Source organism: Lepidochelys kempii, chromosome 6 (genome assembly GCF_965140285.1).
Source record: "Lepidochelys kempii isolate rLepKem1 chromosome 6, rLepKem1.hap1, whole genome shotgun sequence".
Lineage (NCBI taxonomy): Eukaryota > Metazoa > Chordata > Testudines > Cheloniidae > Lepidochelys > Lepidochelys kempii.
The window spans coordinates 109955573-109980431 of NC_136385.1; the positions used below are offsets into that span (position 1 = coordinate 109955573).

At 38.5% G+C, this 24859-nt stretch overlaps 1 protein-coding gene across 4 annotated transcripts in view; it reads left to right on the forward strand.

Annotated features, from left to right (window-relative positions):
• The window catches only part of EML1 (EMAP like 1), a 200274-nt gene that overhangs the window by 139424 nt on the left and 35991 nt on the right, over window positions 1-24859 (forward strand). For all 4 annotated transcript variants that reach the window (XM_073349634.2, XM_073349633.2, XM_073349636.2 and 1 more), the window contains exons 5-12: window positions 700-728; window positions 7003-7132; window positions 17257-17406; window positions 18927-18996; window positions 20369-20479; window positions 20765-20860; window positions 21493-21627; window positions 23915-24014. In XM_073349634.2, coding sequence (XP_073205735.1) covers window positions 700-728; window positions 7003-7132; window positions 17257-17406; window positions 18927-18996; window positions 20369-20479; window positions 20765-20860; window positions 21493-21627; window positions 23915-24014 — 821 coding nt within the window. The remainder of the gene's footprint in view (window positions 1-699; window positions 729-7002; window positions 7133-17256; window positions 17407-18926; window positions 18997-20368; window positions 20480-20764; window positions 20861-21492; window positions 21628-23914; window positions 24015-24859) is intronic.

The window sequence follows — 24859 nt, forward strand, 5'->3', positions numbered from 1 at the left end:
ACTGATATACAAAGGGCCGGCTCCAGGCACCAGCGTTCCAAGCAGGTGCTTCGGGTGGCAGTCAGAAAGGGGTGGCAGTGTTCCTGCGGTGCTGGCAATTTGGCAGCAGCTTCTGCCTTTTGCCGTCCTGGGCGGCAATTCGGCAGCAGCTTCTCTCTTCTGCTGTCCGTGGCGGCAATTCAGTGGGAGTTTCTCCCTTCTGCCGTCTGTGGTGGCAATTCAGCAGCGACAGTTTTTTTTGCTGCTTGGGGTGGCAAAAACGGTAGAGCCAGCCCTGGATATACAGATACTCTTTAAAAAATATAACATCATTCTTTTTTGGTGTAGTTGTACACTGTTTTTGGACTGACAAGCATAGGTGGCCGATGGACAAAATTAATGATGGGATACTGTAGGTGCCAGAGATTCTTAATGTCTGCCGTGGTTGGACTAGATTTTCAAAGGAAAAAACTTGACATCTTGTGGGAGAGAGGCTGGGATCCCAGGGTTGTGAAAATAGTTGTATGAGAAATGTGAAAAAAGTTTTGGCATCTGTGAGCAGGGTACCACAAGGAAAATATTATTTTTACCATGTCCTCATGTTGTATGTGGTTTTTAATTAATTGATTTTATAAAATTATATGAACTATTACTATGGCATATGAAAAGTGTTGTATGCATGGCAAACTTTAAAAGAAAACTCCTTGATTATTTTCACAGCAAACCCAAGGAACCAATGTTCAGTGCAGGTAGGTTCTGTTTTATTTTTTTCCATTTCTAAAGAGATAACTTGCATGCTGATGCATTTTTTTATTGTACAGTGATTTATCAGGGAAATCGGCTTTCGGATTCAGAGCCTTTCACTTACAGGCCACTGGTGGCCTACTTCCTAGTGGCCAATGGGTCTGCATTGTGACTGGAATCCTTTTTGGCAAGAAGGCCAAGAACAAAAAGCTATGAAAATGGAAACTACCTTCTTACCAAATAGAGATATTCCTGTTCAAAACAGGATTAAGGTTTTTGTGGGTCGAAGTATATTTGAAGCTCAGACTATGGCTCTCTGCACTATACAATATTTTAAGTGTGATTCTACTCATAAAAATGAGCAAATGCAATTAAGAGATTTCATATTTATGTCTCAGTTCTTTCCTGAGCAAAATTGCCAAGTTACAAATAAAAATACTGTTTTTCTAACTGAAGCTCTGGAAGCTCATCTTTTGACTTGAAAGTCAGTGTTCTTTTCTTTCCTGCTCATGCATCATCACCATCAACAAGATTCTGCAGGCTACATTCTAAATTTAAATAAGGACAGAGTTTATTTGCCTCTGCCATTAAAACTTTACAAACAATCCTGTTGATGGCATGTGACACAAAATAGAGTACAGCTTGCTTCCCTGTTGGCTCTGCAGAGCCAAGCAAAAGTAAAAAGTAGTAAAAACTTACTTTGTCATTGGAATAAGCAAATGTGATGGAATGCACACTGAAAACAAATCTGCTGGTTCAGCACGTGGTGTTTTTATAGTTACCTTTCAGACTATAATCATAATTTAAGTTAAAGATGGAGGATTTCTGTTTCTTGGGCTGATAATCAAGACCCCGCAGCAAAGCACATGGTAACTTCCAACTTATATGTATGTGTATATATATATATATATATATATCTTCTTACTATATGTTCCATTCTATGCATCCGATGAAGTGGGCCATAGCCCATGAAAGCTTATGCTATAATAAATTTGTTAGTCTATAAGGTGCCACAAGTACTCCTGTGTTCTTCTAAGTAGTCCTGTTGACTTCATTGGGAATACTCATGTACTTATTGCTTCTCTGGATCACAGCCCATGTCCCTCTCATGGATACAAGTTCAAGAACAAGAAAATAGCTTCTGATATGCTACATTTATACTTTTGTCTCATAGTAACTTTTTTTCTTTTTCACTTTCCTGGAAAAGGGCACATTTGGCTTTAATAGTTTTTTGTTTCAAAATTTGCTATTGAGATTCATAGATTAAATTATTCATTTAAGTTATGTGAGTTTGATCTTACCCTTCTGATTCAGGCAAAATTACCACTGAAATCAGTTAGAGGTTTTTTTTTCTAGGCAAAGTATATCCCAAATTCCTAAATATTTAATTATTTTTAGCATAAAGTTACATAATGGAGCTTAAACCAATCTTTTAATGATAAAATAGCTCTAAATGTATTACTCTTGGCTAGAAAAACAGAGTTTTGAATGCAGTAACACACAATCCATTGAATGGACTATGGGTCAATGTTTTGTCAAGCAGCAGGTTAGCCTCTAAGAGAATACAGCTGGACAACCAATAGAGCAGGGGTGTAGGTGAGCCTGACTGTACTCAAACCCATCTTTATCTAGCACTTCTGTCTCTGTCTCTGTAATCACAAGGGAAGCGCCGTGTGACACACTGCAAAGGTAGGCATCACTTCCAAAACCTCATAGCTCTCTATGCAAAACTGTTACCAGGGTGACAGAAGCTGTATTTTTATACAGCCAATATACATTTTTATTGGAAAGTTAAAACTCTTCAATTTATTTGAGTAAGGTTAAAAATATTCATGTAAAAGTGTCTGAATTATAACCCTTGATGCACTATAATGATAACAATGGGTTATAATTTAGATTTTGGTTGACTTTGGTAAATGACTTTTTTAAAAATTCAGTGTTGAGAGAGCTATATGGCAGCACCTGGATGTCTCACTGTGTTTGAAATGCTGTTTTGCACTTCTGCTAACATGCCCTGTGATATAGAACCTGCCCTGTTTTTGCTGTTTTGCTGCAAATCTAATGTATGCTTATAGAAACATTGTTTTTTTCCCCTGCTTATATCTTCCTTGGTAGATTGTAGATTTGTCTGAATTATCAGTAAGCAGAAGTAGGTGTAAAATTAATTTTAAATGTTTTTTGCACAGTGTAGTAATACAGAATTATGTTTATTAAATGGATAGTATTGATTTCTGAAACATAATTTAATTGGACATTAAATATGCACATATGGTACATATCTGTAACTTGTCTCTTTGATATAACCAGAGATCTTGTCTTGGATTTTAGAAGTTGCTTATTCTTAACCAGTTTTTCACTAACCTGCATCTTTTAGCTTTCCATCAATTAAGTTTAAGCCTTTATAAAGGAATGACTGTTTTACTCTCAAGACTAAATTTTGGAAGGGGCTTCAACCCCACCACTGTATATTCATAGTGCAGTTTTATGTCTGAAACTAATAGTGGGTTCAATTGCAGATCTAATTAGCATTAAGACATCTTACTACTAAGGCTGTCGATTAATCACAGTTAACTCACGTGATTAATTAAAAAAATTAATCATGATTAAAAAAGTTAATCGTGATTAATCACAGTTTTAATCACACTGTTAAACAGTAGAATACCAATTGAAATTTATTAAATATTTTGGATGTTTTTCTATATTTTTAAATATATTGATTTCAGTTACAACACAGAATACAAAGTGTGCAGTGCTCACTTTATATTATTATTTTTTATTACAAATATTTGCACGGTAAAAATGATAAACAAAAGAAATACTATTTTTCAATTCACTTCATACAAGTATTGTAGTGCAATCTCTTTATCGTGAAAGTGCAACTTACAGATGTAGATTTTTTTTGTTACATAACTGAACTCAAAACCAAAACAATGTAAAACTTTAGAACCTACAAGTCCACTCAGTCCTACTTGTTCAGCGAATTGCTAAGAGAAACAAGTTTGTTTACATTTACAGGAGATAATGCTGCCTGCTTCTTATTTACAATGTCACCTGAAAGTGAGAACAGGCGTTCACCTGGCACTTTTGTAGCCAGCATTGCAAGGTATTTAAGTGTCTGATATGTTAAACATTCGTATGCCCCTTCATGCTTTGGCCACCATTCCAGAGGACATGCTTCCATGCTGATGATGCTTGTTAAAAAAATAATGCATTAATTACTTAGTGACTGAACTCTTTGGGGGAGAATTGTATGTCTCCTGCTCTGTTTTACTTGCATTCTGCCATATATTTCATGTTTTAGCTGTCTCGGATGATAACCCAGCACATGTTGTTCGTTTTAAGAACACTTTCACTGCAGATTTGACAAAACACAAAGAAGGTACCAATGTGAGATTTCTCAAGGTAGCTACAGCACTCAACCCAAGGTTTAAGAATCTGAAATCCCTTCCAAAATCTGAGAGGGACAAGGTGTGGAGCATGCTTTCAAAAGTCTTAAAAGAGCAACACTCTGATGCAGAAACTACAGAACCCAAACCACCAAAAAAGAAAATCAGCCTTTTATAGGTGGCATCCAACTCAGCTGATGAAAATGAACATGCATCAGTCTGCACTGCTTTGGATCGTTATCAAGCAGAACCCATCATCAGCATGGACACGTCCTCTGTTGAACCATGAAGACATGTGAATCTTTAGTGCATCTGACACGTACATATCTTGCGACGCCAGCTACAACAGTGCCATGCGAACGCCTATTCTCATTTTCAGTGACATTGTAAACAAGAAGCGGGCATCATTATCTCCTGCAAATGTAACCAAACTTGTTTGTCTAAGTGATTGGCTGAAGTAGGACTGAGTGGACTTGTAAGCTCTACAGTTTTCATTGTTTTGTTTTTGAATGCAGTTTTTATGTACATAATTCTACATTTGTAAGTTCAACTTTCATGATAGAGATTGCACTACAGTACTTGTATTAGGTGAATTGAAAAATACTATTTCTTTTGCTTTTTACAATACAAATATTTGTAATACAAATAAATATAAAGTGAGCACTGTATACTTTGTATTCTGTGTTGCAATTGAAATCAATATATTTGAAAATGTATAAAAGATCCAAAAAATTTTAAACAAATGGTATTCTATTATTGTTTAACAGTGCGACTAATTGCGATTAATTTTTTTGATAGTTTGTCAGCCCCATTGACTACCTAAAAGGAGAAAATGGACCTGCATTTGCTTCAGCTCATAAAATTTGTGGGTGCAGAAATACAGGCTATGTAAAAATTTGGTCCTTGGGTTCTTGTTTCTAGTTCTCTGATTCCTCTCTCTCTTTACATTTATAGTTATATAGTGATCTGATATTTAATGACCTTTGCTAAGGAAAGTAGGGATAAGGAGTGTGCAGTATTGTATGTGTATTTTTCATGCTTCAGTAGTCAAAATTGCAAAAGTCACTATGGTTCAAGTGACCAAATAATGAGAGACCTAATGATCTCCTCCCTTACCTGCCTTTTAATAATCATGATTAGAGTTGACATCACTAAAATCTGTTAACTTTCCAAATGTACAGTCTCATAATGCCTTAATAACTTTAGTGCTGGTAATATATTCTCAGCCTAATCACAGGGGTATCACATGCAAATATGAACAGTGATGTAGTTATCTATCTTGTGCAGTGCAAGAGCATATTTTGTTTCTTGGTAGAGAACTACAAATGTAATTATTTATAAATATCCAAACATGTCTTCAGTGTTATCAGTCATCTTGAACTCCACACACCTGTTAACATTTTAGTTGTGTCCACTTTTAATATTGTTTGTTTTCCATTCTTTCACTAGAAATCTCAATTAAAAAACTATTAGTTTTTTTTACTATCATGCCATAATTATACAGGACACCGTGCAAAAGCAGCGCTGTGACAGAACAACTAGGTTTCCTGAGCACATACATTTCTGCAGTACAATAGCAAAATATAGTTTAAACATATGACATTTCTTTACTGAATGAATTCTCTCTATAGATGAGACAATAATGAATGCATGTACTCCCATTAAAACACAGCTTTTAGTTTTTAAAATTAAAATAATACTGGCATGTGTGTTAATGATGATTGAAAATCCTTAGCATAACTTTAACAGACCTAAATTGTATACGTTTTATTTACATAATTTTTTTACTTCTGCCCTTCCATTTCCTCTGTGCACATGATTATTCTGTCTAGTAACTCTACAGATGTCACTGACTCCAAAAGTTCTTGATTCACATGAGAGCAAGGCTGAATCCTTTGATCTGCTGATGGAGCAGCAGAAGTCAGCACGTTTTGAATCTGGACAAACTTCACCAGAAGTTCACAAGACACCCTGTTTGGCCCTGCCAATTTCTAAAAGTCCTAGTCAGACCTTCATGCCATTTCCTAGATCTCCTAGTTTTATAAGCCCCATGAAATCCCCGAGTCAGTACTTTCAGATCTGTTATTAATTCATGCTTCTGTTCTCAGACATATTTCTTATAAGACCCCCAACTACAGTATTTCTAGTGTTTTCTCCTATAAATGTTTACTTTCTATCAGCAAAGTTCAGTTTTGTAGCTTCTTTCTTACATCATTTTTCTTTCTATAATGTGTTGTCAGTTTGTCATTTCTGTTTCAATGTTTAGCTATGCTTCAAACACTTAACTGTTTTTGCATGTACGTCAGCATGATTCTTTTTACTATTTGTTTGTGTTTATACGTGATGTACCTTTCACATTATGTATCAAGTGCAAAGTACATTTTTACACTGAGATGCAAAGAATGCAACTAAGTGTTTAAGTATTTTTAGATGCTGATGCTCAGAACTGTAAATATCCATCAAAAACTAAATAAAAGAATTTTAAGTGGCATTCCTGCGTTAATCGTAATTTTTACTTTGGTGTTTTTCCTCAGTTCTGGTATAAAAAGGAAATATGTACATATGGTATTGATTTTCCCTGAAAGTAATGGTTTGGTCTTAATCTTTTCATTTCTATAGTTCTTTGTTGCATAGTCTGGTTGAAGAGTTTGCTTCTAGTCTCAAAATATTTAGACCAAAAGGGGACTTTATACCCTTAGTTTGATAACCCCTATCTAGTGTTAGTTTGTGACTAAAACTAAAACAAAAGCTACATGTCCTATAATAGAAGTTTGAAACGCCATGTTATGCAAAAATATTATTCACTGAGATGATAGGTGGGAGCAGTTGGAGGAGAAATCTTTGCTGATGTGTTTATGTGTAACTCTCTGAACATTTCTGACCCTTTTTGTAGAAGAAGGATATGTAAAAATGTTTCTGCGTGGACGTCCTGTTACCATGTACATGCCCAAAGATCAAGTGGAATCTTACAATTTGGAAGCAAAAGTAGAACTACCAGCCAAGAGGCTTAAACTGGAATGGGTGTATCCTTTTTATGCTAGAGTATTACTGGTAACTACTAATTTCTTAGCAATTGTCTTAAAATTTTGTTATAAAAATTATTTAGCAAAATTGAGGTCTTTGAATTATTTTCTTTAATGAACTATTAGGCCACATTCACTTTTCAATAGGTGATAATTTCTTGAGGCTGCTGCTCCAGATTTTATGCAAAATAGTCAAGCAGCTCGAGGATGGTTTCACTTAAATGTTGCCTGAAGGTTATGTTTAAAACATGTTAACTATCACAAATTAAAATTAGTCATATTGCAAGAATTTAGTGAACTGTAATTACTAATTATAGTGTACATAAAACAAGTTTGCTTCTTTTCCGATACACATCAGTACTTTATTACGCTATATATATATTTTTAAATTGCACCCTTGTCTTTTTTAAGAGGTGCTATAATTGCAGTACACGGATAACAAAAGGGGTCTTATAGAACATTCTTGTACATGACAAATTCTCTTCACTGTAGTTAGAAATAAAGATTTTTTTTTTAAATGGAGCCTAAAGTTAGACTCAGAAATCCACATTTAGAAGCTAGTCACCTATTATCAAGTTTTGTTGTAAGTGTCATGATAGAAGTGAGACTTGAGCTGGGATTTGATGGAGGATAATGTGATCACTTTACACATTTTTATTGGATGCTCCTTCTTAGCATAAGGGCAAGCATTGGAGAATGCATGAAGATACTTGCTAGAAAATTTGACAGATGGGCAATGAAGGCTGCATTGGCATAGACCCCAGCCTCCACTCCCTCTACTCCGCCAACAATGTTTCAGTATCTTATACAAAATGATAGTTGTGATGGGGATAGGCCATGACTTCAGTGTGAGTATTCCCATGCTTTGTTTTTTAAAGTGTGATATCTATAGTATAACCTATTAGAAAGCTAAAGTTTTCAATCCATGGAAATATATCAAAGGTTAACAGCCTCAAGCCAGTGCTGGGTAGCTGGAAGGTTAGAAGGTAGAGGAGGAAACATATTTCCAAAGAATACCATGCTGAATTTTCCTTTCAGACTTTTTTTCCTTTGGATGTAGTCACTGGGACTGTTTCCAGGCTTAGAAGTTAAACTCATGTCTAAGTCTTTTCAGAATACGGGCACAAAGATGTTACTATTTTTTATTGTTATTTGTATTACCATAACACTTAGGAGCCCTAGGTATGGACCAGGACACCATTGTGCTAGATGTTGTACAAACACAGAACAAGACAATGGTCCATGCCCCAAAGAGATTACAACCTAAGTATGATGATAATGGAGTCTCACGTCAGTGTCAATATACAAGGATTCAGCAAACATTATAGGTGAACATGTATATGTGAGGTCAGACCAATGAGAGAAATGCAAAAATGGTTATATGTGGGACGGGCAAGGTTGTCCATGACCATTGCAGGCTGTTGTATCCTTGCTTTGTGGTGTTCATGTTTTTCACATAAGGTGTTAATCCGCCTTGCTTCAAAGCAGTTAATGGCAACATGACAAATATTCAGCCATCTTGCTCAGTTATGGGATCAACATGACATATTTTCAAGTTTGACTTCAGTGTGTCTGTATATTGTTTGTAGTGGCCTCCAGGAAAAGAAGCGTATTGCTTTAGATGACCATAAAGTATGGCCTCTGGTAGTTTCAATTTGGCCATACAAATGAGATGCTCCGACCAATGCAGCTGAGCTTTTATGAGCATGCTTTGAATGCCAGACATCCAAAAACAATCAAGGATATCAGTATTGGGAATCTTGTCCTACCATTTGATTCTGCAAACAGACTGAAGACAGCACATATGGAACTGATCAAATTTCCTAATGTGGCAGTGATATGTTGTCCAAGTCTCAAAACCATATAGAAGCATTGTAAGCATGACTCTCCAATAGACATTTAGCTTAGTGCTTATTTTGATGTCCCTATTGTTTCATAGGTGTTGTGTGAGCATTCCACATGCAGAACTGGCCTTGGCTATGTGATGGGTAATCTTGTCATCAGTTATGGCATTCTGTGACAGCATACTCTCTATATAGCAAAACTTCTCTATTGTATCAAGAGGAGTGTTGTTGATCTTAATAAGTGATAGACAAATGTATCACTGGACACAGGTTGGGTACATTACTTCAGTTTTCTTTCAGCTGATTTTGAAACCAAAGTGATTGACTGCCCTAGCAAAGTGATCTCGTATAAATTGAATGTCATCAACAGAGTCAGCAACCAGTACAGTCATCAGCAAATGAAATCTTAATGAGTTAACCCGCCACTTTTGTGTGAACACAGAAGCATTGCAGATTTCACAACTTCCCATCCGTACAGAACTGGATAAATACTCTTCTGTCAATGTCATGAAATGCATCCATAAGCATAGCCAAAAAACGATGGAAAAGAGTTAGAGAGCCAGCAGGCAACATTGTTTAGTGCCATTGATGACTGGAAAGAGGTCCAGTATCTCACCATTTTCCACCACTCTGGCCATCATCCCATCATGGAAGGAACGAATGACAAATAAATTTTGCAGGGAATCCAGATATAAACAAAGATTTCCAGAGTCCCTCATGATTTAGAGTCCAGAGTTTTAACTAATTTGGTAAACACTGTATAAAGACCACAGTTTTTCTCCCGGCACTCTTCCTGAAGCTGACGGGCTGTGAAGATCATGTCTGTAGTAGCCCATCCAGACCAGAATCCACATTGGGACTCGGAAAAGTTGATTTCCACAAGATAGGTGGTAAGTCTTCAGTATGACCCAGGCAAGAATTTTCCCAGCAACAGAGTAGGGAAATATCATAATGATTATCAGTTTGCCATATCACCCTAATGTTTATAGAGGTGGACAATGCTGGCATCCTTCAAATCCTGTGGCACCTACTCCTGCTTCCAAATAATGTGGAAGAGCCATGTGAGGTGCCTTCCAGTGTGGTAGCCACCCTACTTATAGATATCTGCTAGCATGCCATCCAGTCTGAGTGCTTTGCTTTGTGACATCTGCTTGATTGCTGTTGTGTTCTCAGAAGGTGGGAGCTTGTATGAGTTCTCCTTTTAATGGATGTTGTGGAAGAGCATTAGTTGCGTCCTTGGAAATTTTGAAAGGATGATTAAGAAGTGAGCTGAAATGTTCTCTCCGTTGAGCATGTATTTCTTTTTTCTCAGTTGAGTCAATTGCTGTCCAGTGTGCATACAGGGGTTATCTTGTTGCACCAGGGGCTACCACACCGCATGCAGGGTCAGATAAGTATAAAACAAAAAATAACAGATGGATACAGACAGGGAGAGCGAGGAAACAGTATGAGAGTATTGGTCAGCGTGATAGACAGTGGTCTCAGCACATCAGAGGCCTAACCAGTCTCGAGGCTTTTGTTTGCCTCTTGGCAAAGGAAAGTTTTGAGGAGGACAGTGAAGTAGCTTTGCAGATGTTTATGGGGTGCTCTTTCCAATCAGGAGGAGCAGCACAGGAGAAAGCACAAAGGTGCTTGTTTAAAATTTACCAAGTGGACAATGGAAGCTGGCATTGTAAGAACCTGTAGGGTTGGGATTCTGGGGGTTGTGGTCTGCTGACACCCCCACATCACCACAGGAGGCTTAGGCTGTGCTCCCCTGGGAGGACCCTGTGAGGCTAGGCTCATCAGCAAGTATTGTCCAGCAGGACCTGAGTCGCAGCTCCTCACAGCCTGCTGACTGGCTGGCACCAGTACAAAAGCCAGGAAGCTATGACAGGGAGTTGTCTGAGCAACAGCACAGTCTCCCTGCCTGTCTCTGCTTCAGACCCCGCATGTAAGAGCCCAGATTCTGACTCTGCCTGTCTCCTTACGCCTGACTCTTGGTTTGCCCTCTGGCCTTCTGGTACCTGACCCAGCCTGACTCCTGCTCTGACCACTAGGTCTGACCGCCCATGTCCCTGTCATGACAGGCATTCTCTGATTGGAGGTGGGAATCAACATCTCAATAGGTAGGGTGGGGAATAGGCCTTCAAGGTAAAATGAAGACAACTAGCATATGTTTAATGCTTCTGCCATGTGGTGTAGGCAGCAACAAGGGCTGGGATCAATACCTCAGGGCTCCTCTTAACAATACAAAACAGAAACAGCTTGAGCCACCACCCAGTAATCTTGAAAAATTAAATACCACTTCTGGGTGTCTTCAGAGACCGCATTTCTCCTCTCACAGGCACTGAATCTATGTATAACAAAATAAAACTTATTAAAAGAAGAAAACCCAGCATTAATTTGGGAAAACACTGCAACAATGACTTGAATGTACACAACCAATGAGTAAAACACCTGCCCCACAGTATCTTGGGCAGTGTCCTTTTTCTCAGTTTCCCACCTTGCAGCATGAAAGTCCAAGGGAGGAATGTCTTTTTAACATGCCACTCCCCTTTTTCCTCTGCTGTGCTCCACTCAGTTTGATGTCCAAGGTCAGCAACATCCCCAGAGTCTGGGGATGTGTTTGGGTGAGTCACCTCCCGCCTCTGAGGGGAGAGGATGGTTGAGTGATGCCTCTGCATCTGCCCATCTGTGTCTCTGCAGTCTCTGCCGCTGTTTATCTCTGTCAATGTCTCTGCATGTCACTGCTGCTGCTGACAGCTGCCATCATCACTGCTGCCTGTACCTGCAATGCTGTGTTCTGAGGTTCCACCACTTAGTCCCTTTCTCAGTGATTTCAGCTCTGTAGTGATTTCACTGGATAGTGGGGAACCTCTCTGCTGCTGCCCCTTCTGCATTGTCTTTTCACCTCAACACTGTCTCTGTACCAGGTCTAAAAGCCCTGGCTGGGATGATTTAACTGGGAATTGGTCCTGCTTCGAGCAGGGGGTTGGACTAGATGACCTTCTGGGGTCCCTTCCAACCCTGATATTCTATGATTCTATGATTCTAAGGTTCCGCTCCCTTAGATCAGCTTATCAGTGAGCTCAGTTCCAGTAATCACTGAGAAAGAACCAGGACCTTCAAAATCAGTCTAGTCAGCTCTGTCTTTTCAAACACTTGAGGGAGGAGGGTCAAATGGTTTCGGGGACACTTTAAACAGGGTCCACACCACCAGGTAGGAACATCTGTCCCTACCCCCTCTGACTCTTACTTGGATACGGCATCACAACCGTACACTTAGTGAGTGAGGTTAACATTAGGGTGACCCCGTTAATTAGGGCAGGTTAATTACAGCCCTTCTGCCCCTTTACTCATACAATGAGGAGAACATTTCATTTCCCCTGCATTCAATACTAAAGTGAATTTTAACCCCAAATAGGCAAAACTGATCATTTTGTCAATGTAGGTCTGACTGCTGATACCCTAGGCAGAAAAAGTGTGTGTATGCAAACAGTCTGCTCCTGAGCTCTTTTCCCCCCAGTTTATCACTAGATGTCAGGGGAGAGCTCATTTTGACCCTGCTTACATATGTTCGATGCAATAAAGAAGCAGGAGCCAGTGGAGAGATGTGAAGAGAGGGGTGATATGGTCAAGTAATAGGCTAGGAGATCCTTGCATCAGCATCGTGACTGGATACGATCAGGGCAAGATTGCATTTGTCAAGGCCAGAGAGAAGGATGTTGCAGTGATCTAGATACAAGATGATGAGAACCTGGACGAGAACGATTGCCTTGTCGGTAGTTAGGAAAGGCTGTATCTTAGAGATATTATGCAGAAAGAATTGGCAAGCTTTAGACGTAGCCTGGATGCAAGGACCTAGAGAAAGATCTGAGTCAAAGATGACACCCAGATTATGGGCCTGAATGACAGGGAGAATGGTGATGGAGGTAGGGTTTGTGGGAGACTAAGAGCACGGTTTTAGCCAGGTTGAACTTGATCTGACAACTAGACATCCATGAGGAGATATCAGAGAGACAGGCCAAGATTTTGGTTTGGACAGAAGGAAACAGGTCTGGAGTAAAGAGGTAGATCTGTGAGCTGTCATCATAGAGATGGGAGTTGAATTTGTGTTTGCAGATTGTAGGTGAGATTATCCAGAAAGGGAGAACAAAAGTGAAACAAATATGAAGTTCTGTAGAGTCCTACACAAAACTGGAGGGAGAATGAGGTGGATCCTCTGGAGGACATGCTGAAGGAGGGATTAAAGAGGAGGAGGAGGAAGACCAGGAAAGGACAGAGTTACAGAAGCCAAGGGGAGGACAAGATTTCACAAAGAAGAGGATGGTCAACTGTGTCAAAAGCAACGGATAGGTCAAATAGGACGAGGATGGAGTACTAGTTCTGACCTTAAGCTAGGAAAAGATCATTAGAGACTTCGGCAAGAGTTGATTCAGTGGAATGCAAGGGGTGGAAGCCAGACTGAAGAGGGTTTAGGATGGAACTGGAGGAGAGGACCTTCAGACAATGACTCAGAACAGCTTATTCTTATCTTAGAGATAACTGGAAGGAGTGGCAGTAGTAGAAGAAGCAGGGGTGGGGTTTTTTTTAAGATTGGAGAGACTAAAGCATGTGTGTATTGTGAACCAGAGGAAAGTGAGAGGTGAAGGAGAAGAGATGGGGAGGGTGAGAATGGGCATGAGGGAGCTCAGTTGATGGGATGCGGTCACTGAGGCAAGTAGCTGGGTTAGAGGAGGAGAGCAGATGAGGAAGCATCTGCAATTGTGATGGGAGAGAGTTGTAAGAGGGGAGGGAAGAAGATCACTTTGAATTTTGTTCAGTTTTGTCTTGGAAGAAATCAGTAAGCTATGTGGAGAAAGTAGTAGAGGCAGGAGGAGGGTTTGAGGAGTGACTGAAAGGTGTCAAAAAGGCAGCTGGGATTGAGGACCTGAGATTCAATTAAGTTAGCAAAAAGTTGTTTAACTAGGAAGATGGCAGAACTGAAAGAGGAGAAAACAAATTTGTAGGAGAGGAAGTCACCTTGTTCCTGAGATTTCTGCAGCGCGAGAACAGGAGCAAAGGAAGCAGGTGTTGGGGGTGAGCCAGGACTAGGGGTTGGCAGGTTCGACCTTGTGATGAAAGAGTGGGACAAAAGAGTCAAGGGTGGAGGACAGTGAAATATGGAGAGAATTAACAACCATATAAATGAAAGAAAGTGAAGAGAGGGCTGAGAGCAGACGAGAAGTCACAATGATGGATTGGAAGTTATGTAAATGCCAAGTGACAGGGCATGAGGGAGGGGGCTAATGGGTGATCTAAAAGAGACCAGGTGATGGTCAGAGGGGGGTGGGAATTCAACAACAGAGAAAGAGAGAGTGGTGCCCCTTTTTAATGAGATTTGAGCCATGGTGCAGATCAAATGAAGGGGTGTGGGTGAGGTAACACGCAGCTAAGGGGTTGGATGGGTCATCAACATGGAAGTTGAAGTCACAGAGGACGAGGGTGGGAGACTGTGAGGAGAAGAAAAGAAACAGCAAGGAGCTGAAATCAGAGAAGGCTGATGGGGAGGAGTTGGGTGGATGGTAAATGACAACATGAAGGGGTATGGAAAATTGGCTGCGGTGCTGCTCAAAAGAGAAGAGAGTGGGAAGTGCAGGGAGGAAAGAGGGTATTTTTTTCCAAATAGATAATTATTTTATATATAATAGTTATTTACTCAAGGATTTCCTCCATGTAAATAAAGTTATATGCCAAAATACTACTTAACTTCTTGACTTTCAAACCCTCTGACTTCTAACCTCTATGGGCTTGACTCTACAATGTATTGAAGTCTAAGGAAGTTTTGATATTGACTTCATTGGGAATAGGATCGGACTTTATACAGACAAATAGGAAGACTGAGCCAATAAAGTGGTGTCCTGTAATCCAATGATAAAGTTTTCATAAAAATAGGAAGCTTTTAGTTTTCCTCTTAATTACCAATAAGTTATCCTTAAGAGAGACAATTGCTATTTTCATTCACGTATGCTTCTTTATTACTGAACAGTTAGGAGACTGGTGGCCCTTAAAGACTAACAGATTTATTTGGGCATAAGCTTTCGTGGGTAAGGGATATTTTACCCATGAAAGCTTGTGCCCAAATAAATCTGTTAGTCTTTAAGGTGACACCGGACTCCTCATTGTTTTTGCGGATACAGACTAACATGGCTACCTCTCTGATACTTGTACAGTTAGGGTATCTCAAAAAACTTAACAGAGTATTGGTTGAAACTTTCAAATCTAGTAGCCTAAAATTGGGTTCCTGAATACATATTTAGGTGCTCAAATACAAGTGGCTGTATTTTCAGAAATGCTGAGCAATGACTCACTAGTCCTGTTGAAGTCAGTGGGAGGAGCAAGAGTTCAGCACCTTTGAAAAGTCAGGAAACCTTTATTTAATTGCCTAATTTTAGGCACCCAGGTTTGAAAATTTTGGCCTTACTTTCTGCATCATATCAACTCATGACTGAACAGCAGGGTCAAACCATCCTTGCCCATAATGAATGAAGGACAAAATATGTATTCATTTCTATATTATTTTTTTATTAAAAATCACTTCTAAACCACAGTAGATTTATACTGCACTGTATAAACATTATCTCTGCCTCAAAAAGCTTACAATCTAATTGTATGTACTAAAAGCCCTGGGGAAAAATAAAGCATTGTGTTTTATTAATATTGTATGTCAGTGGTTGTCAACCTTTTCCATAACACAACCCCTTTCTTCCATACTAGATGAACTGGGAATATCCTCCCATTTAGTCAGGACCTAGGTGAGCCCACACTCTCCCATATTAGCAGGGTCGCCATTTCCCAGATGCCTGTTTATTACATACTTGAGTAAGACAACTTAATTTGGCCAAATTGTGATCTCATTTACACAGGTTTAAACCTGTATTAACTCCAGTTATTTCACTGGACTTAGTTTGGTTTATCACTGGTGTGACTGGCATCAGGATCTGGCCCATTGCCTTTTCAATACTGTACCCGTTAATTGAAATGTATGATGCAATCATTTACCATCCAGATGGATATGAAACTGTAAATGACGAGGCTAATGAATCAATCACCCTGAACAAAGGATAAGGCAATCAATTCTAATATGATGCAGAGAGTGGTACTGGATAACCTACTAGAGTTCTCTTCCAGCCCAAATGATTCTTTCATAGAATCATAGAATATCAGGGTTGGAAGGGACCTCAGGAGGTCATCTAGTCCAATCCCCTGCTCAAAGCAGGACCAATCCCCAACTAAATCATCCCAGCCAGGGCTTTGTCAAGCCTGACCTTAAAAATATCTAAGGAAGGAGATTCTACCACCTCCCTTGGTAACGCATTCCAGTGTTTCACCACCCTCCTAGTGAAAAAGTTTTTCCTACTATCCAACCTAAACCTCCCCCACTGCAACCTAAGACCATTTACTCCTTGTTCTGTCATCAGCTACCACTGAGAACAGTCTAGATCCATCCTCTTTGGAACCCCCTTTCAGGTAGTTGAAAGCAGCTATCAAATCCCCCCTCATTCTTCTCTTCTGCAGACTAAACAATCCCAGTTCCCTCAGCCTCTCCTCATAAGTCATGCTTTCCAGCCCCTAATCATTTTTGTTGCCCTCCGCTGGACTCTTTCCAATTTTTCCACATCCTTCTTGTAGTGTGGGGCCCAAAACTGTACTCCAGATGAGGCCTCACCAATGTTGAATAGAGGGGAATGATCACGTCCCTCGATCTGCTGGCAATGCCCCTACATATACATCCCAAAATGCCATTGGTCTTCTTGGCAACAAGGGCACACTGTTGACTCATATCCAGCTTCTCGTCCACTGTAACCCCTAGGTCCTTTTCTGCAGAACTGCTGCCTAGCCATTCGGTCCCTAGTCTGTAGCGGTGCATGGGATTCTTCTGTCCTAAGTGCAAGACTCTGCACTTGTCCTTGTTGAACCTCATCAGATTTCTTTTGGCCCAATCCTCTAATTTGTCTAGGGCCTTCTGTATCCTATCCCTACCCTCCAGCGTATCTACCACTCCTCCCAGTTTAGTGAGGAATATAACCAATCAATTTAAATAATAAGTGTACTTGAAACAAAGCAGGTAGTTTGCACAAATGTCAAAGGATAGTAAAAACACCAGGAATTGCCATGAAAGTATATTGCCTGCACTGCAAGTTTTCAGGGATTTGGTATATTTTCACTGTACAGAAGGGGCTACAATATGTTATTTTCCATGTGTCAGTCTCTTAATTCATAAGAAGTAGTGTTATTTCTTCTTAACAAGAATGCTAGCTATGGGTATAGGGGTCGGGACTGTCGCAGTAACCTATACCTACTTCCAACGGGTGAAACTGTGTATTTCATTGCATCAGTAGTTGTGTTATACAATGTTGAAGAACAACTTCAGAGACATTACACTGGTCACAATGATGATGTGAAGTGGTAAGTCTCCAAAACATTCTTATTTTTTATAGAAATGGGGTTCTGGGAAATGCTAATGTTCCTTTAAAAAAAAATAATTAATGTTCTTTCCTCTCTGAAAAGAGAATTCTCGTAATTTAACCTCTAAATCTTCATGTGTTAGGTGTTTGTTATCTAAGAGCCTGCCTATTCTCTTGGCTCATCTGATAACTCTGCATTTTCTTCCAGAAGATCTACTTCTATAAACATTAGTTTATAGAAGTCCATCTATCACCATAGTATTTATGTGCTTTTTATTCTAGGTCTGAACAAAGTGCTGGCACAGAGTGGTTATAAAGTGCAGTTTCAGTTTCCTGTGTTTGGTTCCCATAACTAGTCTCTCTTTACATACTTAGAGAAGGCGGAAAATCTAGATGTTTGAGTTTGGTGTTAGACCTGCTTACCTTCAGGTTCTGTGGTCTATTTGTCTATATTCCCCTCCCTTATGTCTTTGTTGTTAAGATAATTTGGTCATGACCTTTGTTTATTCTTAAGGCTCCTCTTGGCATTTATACAGTCATGCTGAAAAGTGTTTCTAGCTTTCTTTATCTACATTTCTCTACGTTAAGCATTATGAAACACCTGTTTGCATCTATAAGATGCTAACAATAGTACTGATAATGGAATCTGGTTGCAACCTTAACTATATAGGGCCATGAACATGCTCCATAAAATGAATTCATCGCATAGCCTCGTGGTTTTACTGTGAGATTTTTAACTTGGATTTTGATTAACTGTTCTATCTCATCTGTCTTTTTCAAACTCTCCTGCTCCTTTGATTTTTTCAAAGCATTCAGGGTTTTAGAGAGTGGGTAATATTCTGTATTGAAAGTAGAGTGAATTCCTTATCCCCTAGCTGTCAAAGTTCATTTTGCTTGGCATTCTGTCTCCAGGACTAAATGAGAAGCAGCTGCAATGAAAGAAGAATTAAATTATTTGCAGTATTGCTTGCTCTCATCTTAAACAATACATTGACAATTTTCTCTTGGGTACAGTGGTAATTGCTGAGTACATTTTGTTTATCCGAACAGCTGATTCTATGGGTCAAATGGTTTAATTTCTTAGTTCTGGAATTCTATTTCTGAGACTTACATTCACTGACCTAAAATTTGTTCCCTTGTAGAATTTTGAAGCGGATAACAATAGTATTTTTCCAGAGCAAGGGGAAGGATAATCAAAGCCTAAACTCGATAAAAAGAACTGAGTAGTACTGTACTGTATATTAAGATACTGGAAGGGCACAAACAAATCACTCCCTGGTTCTAGTGTCTGAGTTGTAGTGACAGAAGAGTTTGGGGAATAAAAAGTCATGAAAGTAGTTTTGTCTCTATTTTGGGGATACATTTTTTAGATGATACATTCCTATTATGCATTTATATAACTGAAGTAATAAAACTAACTCCATAGACTCTTGTTTTAGTCTGCATGGAATTTGGCATTTGTATGTTACAATATATCATCAATGCTTTAAACATGAAGGTTGACAACTTTTTCTTTTCCAGCCTAGCTGTCCATCCTGACCGGATCACCATAGCAACAGGTCAGGTTGCAGGTACCTCTAAGGATGGAAAAGTGAGCAAACCTTTTGTTTACAGTAACATATTCATATTTCACAAGAGTGTATTTATTCTAGACACATTACTGTATTGTAGTTAGTGGTATGTTACCTCTGTGCAGTAGTTAAATCACCCTTAAATTTTAAAAATTAAAAATGCAAAGCATTATACTCTTAATTTAACAGAAGCTAATTGAATGATGCCAGGGTAGCCAATGGAATTGTCACGTTCCATCAGCTAGTTCCATTTCTTGATGCTGTCTGTCTGTCTCTGACTCTCCAGCTCCATTCCTTACAGAGACCATGAGGAGGTTTGGAGGTGGGCTCCAGACGAGAGATGGGACCAGGAGATCCAAACTTTTGATAGCTGTGTTTGTCTTGTTTTTAAAAATAATCCACACTGTTATTTGAAAGAAGCTGAATTTTCTTTAAGAGATAGTTTTATTACTTAATGATCAATAAGAGATCAAGAGTAATAATTGGGCCTGACACAGCATTAAAATGTCAATTGACTTAAAAGTTTTATACACACACACACACACAAACACACACACACACACATATACATTTTAGAATTTGGCCTTCATTTATTAGTCTATTGTATAGGTAGAATAAATTCCATGCAGTTCTTCCTACTTGCTTTGAGGTAATATTTTTAATCAACACATATTTACAGGGACTGCCCTCTAGTGGATTTAAGAAGCATTTAAGTCTCCATCATATTGAGCCATGTGCTCTATTATCTTTGTATTACTGTAAGTGATTGTTAGGAGAGAACTTTAAACATGTACATTGGACATGCAAATAATTTTAATTATTCATATATTGAATTGATTTTAAGCTAAACAAAGATGGTTTTGACCAATGTTATAAAAAGGGAGACTAATAATAAAGTCCTTTTCTATGGCCAACTTTCCACTGTAGTTGAAAGTAATTACGAAGTTGTTTACACACATAACTGATTTTCTTGTTTTTGCTTATTGTTCATTGGTCATTTGATACCAGCTAGAAACAGTATAATGTTTGCTGCCGTTAAGACTCTGTGACCTTGGAGCAGGACTTGGAATGGGCTAATTGTAGATCTGATCTTGCAAGTGGGAGGTGTTAAGGTGCTTAACACCTCCCACTTAGCACTGGACACCTGGGATTTGAGGATGCTCTTTGCCGTGCCGCATTAATCCCAATGACTAGGCATATGTCTGGATATTACTGGGTCATTTGCTAGCCCATCTGTCATTATACAGCAGAAGAACTATATTGGTGTTACCAGCAATAATGATATTAAATGTTGCTAACATGGGTTTTCACGTATTTTAAAATTTTAAGAAATGCTGATACTCTTTCCCAACATTTTTTTTCAGTTGTTGTTTCTGTTTTAATTTTTTACAGCAATTACCACCCCATGTACGTGTTTGGGACTCTGTTACTTTGAATACACTGCATATCATTGGGATGGGCTTTTTTGACCGTGCTGTCACCTGCATTGCTTTTTCTAAGTCTGTAAGTAAATGCATGCATAAAGTGTTTGTGTTCTGTGTGTATAGTTAAATTATTTAAAGTTTCATATACACAGCATTCTGAAATAATTGAGGGCTAAATCTTGTACTACTCAAGCAAAACTCCACAGTTTACTTCAATCTGTAGGATTTGGATCTAAAGATTTTAATTGGAAGTAGAATAACATTTTTCACTTTCAGTTAGGCAGTAGTGTTTAATGACTTATCGATTTGTACCTACCCATTTCTGAATTCTTTTATAAATGACTTTTTAAATGTTTTGCTTCAGAATGGAGGAAGTAACCTTTGTTCGGTGGATGATTCAAATGACCATGTGCTTTCTGTATGGGACTGGCAGAAGGAAGAGAGGCTGGCAGATGTCAAGGTGTTGCAATAAGATATTTTGTGCAGTAAAATGCTTGCTTGTATGTAGATTTGAATTTTTGTCATGAAATGTCTTTCTGTACCTTTTAATTCTTATTAGTGCTTTCATTTATAAAGGACAAAGAATATAAAGTATACCTATCTGAAATATTTCTTCTCATGGTTAAAAATAATGTGGGGGGCTTTTGGGAGCGACGGGAGGAAAGGGGTCTTGTTTTTTGCTTTGCTGTCATAATCATGTTAGAGTTTATTAGGAAATTTTAAAAAGCAAGTGTAGGGATGTATTAGAGGGCATATAGAAAAATGCTGTAAACACATTTTAATTTGAGGGCTTCCTCTTAAGACTATCAGAAACAGTTTTGAAGACATGCGTCAACTTACAATACTAACAGAATTAGAAAATGTTTTCACTTCAGCTCTTTCCTTCAAGAAATTTTATCCAAAGTGCTTGTTATATCAGTCTGTTGTTACTTAAATTAAAAAAATGAGTAAAAACTTTTCAATCCAAATATGGTACATAATTACGTATCATAAGTTGACTAATTTGTTTAACAAGAAAACACTTGTAAATTAATCATTTTGTTTTATCTGTATATTAAATTTTGATACATTGTTTCTTTCTTTCTTATCAAGTGTTCTAATGAGGCGGTATTTGCAGCAGATTTTCATCCTACAGACACAAATATAATAGTTACTTGTGGAAAATCACACCTTTACTTTTGGACATTAGACGGGAACTCCCTTATTAAAAAGCAAGGATTATTTGAGGTAAAGTAGTGTATGCTCTTAACTTTTTCTTTTACAGCAATGCTATATGCATACAGCAATAAAGTTTATTTAAGGCTGAAATGAATCAAAACAACATGGTAATTAAACCTGCTATTTTATCATATTGTATTTTGTACAGCATTTGTAGTATATTAGTACATTAGCATAGCATGTGGCAATCATAGGCGGTTATCACTACAGTGAAGGTCAAAATCTGGTTTCCATTCTACCTTCTATGTTCTTGTTTTTACTTTCTCTTAATTTTCTCAAATTCCTTTTGGGTTGAAAGTTTCCATGTTTGGCCATAGCCCAAAGGTAAGATTTTTTTTTTTTTCCCCCAAGGGTAATTTGAGAAATTGAGTTGCACATTTATGTGAACATGAATTTTCTTTCCCATATGTTCTTTTCAGATCTAAAGTTCTGCACATACATATTTCAAAAAGAGACAAAGCTAGAAATTCCACTCAGTCTATTTTGTAAATATCATTTTTACTTTAAAGTCTTGCTTTTTAAAAAGTAGGTCTGAACTCCACTTTCACTTTTGCAGTTCTGTTTGCATGCATAGGTACTACAGTTGCAAGCACAAATAAAATGTTTCTGCAATGGGAGGTTTCAGAGTAGCAGCCGTGTTAGTCTGTGTCCGCAAAAAGAAAAGGAGGACTAGTGGCACCTTAGAGACTAACCAATTTATTTGAGCATAAGCTTTCACTTTTGCATCCAATGAAGTGAGCTGTAGCTCACGAAAGCTTATGCTCAAATAAATTGGTTAGTCTCTAAGGTGCCACTAGCACTCCTTTTCTTTTTGTTTCTGCAATGTGTACAGATGGCTACTACGGTGTCTAGTTAACCATTGGTTGTTTAAATGATCTCACTTGCATGTGCAGTCAAAGTAACTGCATTGAGAAATGTCAGCATGCATAATGTGTAACGTGTGTAATGGGGATGGATTATTAAAATTGTATTATGTTTAACTGTATTACATTCCCCTTTTTTCTGCACTTCAGCTTAACTCCTTGATGAAGCACAGGCCAGAGTTCTCTGTTTTCAGGACTTTTCAGAAAGCGTTACAGAGTTAAATCTCAGGGCTGAGCATAAAGGGGCATACAAATGTTTAGCATATCTGACACATAAATACCTTGCAATGCCAGCTTCAGCAGTGCCATGTGAACACCTGTTCTCACTTTCAGGTGACGTAAATAAGAAGTGGGCTGCATTATCTCCTGTAAATGTAAAGCACTTGTTTTGTCTTAGTGATTGGCTGAAAAAGAAGTAGGACTGAGTGGACTTGTAGGCTCTGAAGTTTTACTTTTTTTTTTTTTTGAGTGCGGTTATTTAAAAAAAATTCTACATTTCATTAGAAAGAGATTGCCCTACAGTACTGGTAAGAGAAATTGAAAATTACTGTTTCTTTTATTTCTCTTTCTTACAGTGCAGATATTTGTAATAAAAAATAATATAAAGTCAGCGGTGTACACTTTGTATTCAGTGTTGTTGATTAACAGTGCAATTAAAACTGCGATTAATCATAGCTTTTTTTAATCTTGTGAATAACTAAACTTTTTTAACCGTTTGAGAACCTTACATTAAGTAAGTTTACTTGAGTAATTTTCTTTAACTTGGCTTGCTCAAGGAGACAGATTTTAAAAAATAGAAACCAACTGGAACACATATAGCCCACATGCTTTATACTGCAGCATTTGAAATTTTTTTTAGCCCAAAGAAAGGGAGAGAAGCAGTGGAGAGGCGACATGGATTTTTTTTACTGAATATGCTATGTTTTGTGCACAGGTCCAGAGAAACTTAGCTAGAGGGCACAGAAACATCCAAAAGTAGGGCATGGCAGTTACTAAGTATGCTCAGTAGCTGTTTGTGAAGCTGTATAAGAAGTTTTAATTTAGGGCAAGTTATAAACATTTTAAAGTTGGAGCTCTTAAATATGTGCCTTGACATTTTCTGTTTTTATTTTTAAATGCATTTTTAAGGATAGCCTCAGTTAAGCAGAGAAAGTATTACAGATGCATTTGTTACCTCCAGAACAAATATACCTAGAGCATCTAAGCCTCACAGAACTTCCTTATTGTTCTTCAAAGAAATCTCAAGTGTTTCTGACAGTGTTTGCAGAACTTAATTTCTGAAAGCGATAGTAGCTCCTGATCTTTTTTCAGATGAATAAAAAGAAAATATTACAGTATTAATATTAGGACTAAGTCTAAATTGAATTAAATATATACAGCTAAAAGGAATGGATTGTGTGTTGCTGTAAATGTACTAATTCTCTACCATACAGAAACAAGAGAAGCCAAAGTTTGTCCTGTGTGTGACCTTTTCTGAAAATGGTGATACAATTACAGGAGACTCAAGTGGAAACATCTTAGTCTGGGGGAAAGGTAAGACCACACAGATTATAACAGTGCATTGTATACTGCATTGAAATAGGACAATTGTTTATTTTCCTTTGAGTGATTGTGCACGTATACGTTCCATTGTAGGTGTATGTGTGCCCAGTGCATTCGAGTCAGATAATTTTGACAGCAGTACCACTAGGCAGCACATGCGACCTTGCCCTCCTTGTGGTTAGAGCCAAGGGCATAAAAGAGGTGTGACCGCTGCCCCCTTTTCAGTTCCTTCTTATGGCAAGAATTGGATCTCTCCATCACTCTTGAGCCTCGGTTAGCCAGCTTAGAAAGAGAATTTCTCCCTTTGTATATAATTATAATTCATTTAGTATCATTATAGTTTAGTAGGCAATTAGCTGACAGTGATTTTAGGGATTTTTGCAATGCAGAAATCCCCTGGATTTAAACAATGTGCCACATGCAGGGCTGTTATCCCTGTCACTGATAAACTTAAAGCTGCCTAATTTGTTAGGGAATTTGTCCTCCACATGTCTCGCCTAATCAGTTCCCTGTTCTCCATGAGATTTCTGTCTGAAGGTTCATCTCCTCTACAAGGTGATGTGTCCCTCTTCAGAGCCTGACCCTGACCACAAGGAAGTAGAGAGGTCCTCCCCTTGGAGTGCGCCTCTGGCTGCCACAGCTCCAAAGCTTAGATCTTCCTGTCTTGCGGCTTCATCAAAGCTTTCTGAGGCTGATAGGCCACACTCCTAATGTCACAAAAAGTCCTGTGGAGCCAAGGTGTCGGCACAAGCACCAACACTCATTAGTGCCATCTGAGGCGGAATTATTGACTCCAGCAGGGCCGCTGGGACTGGTGCCATCTCTGTTACCAGAGA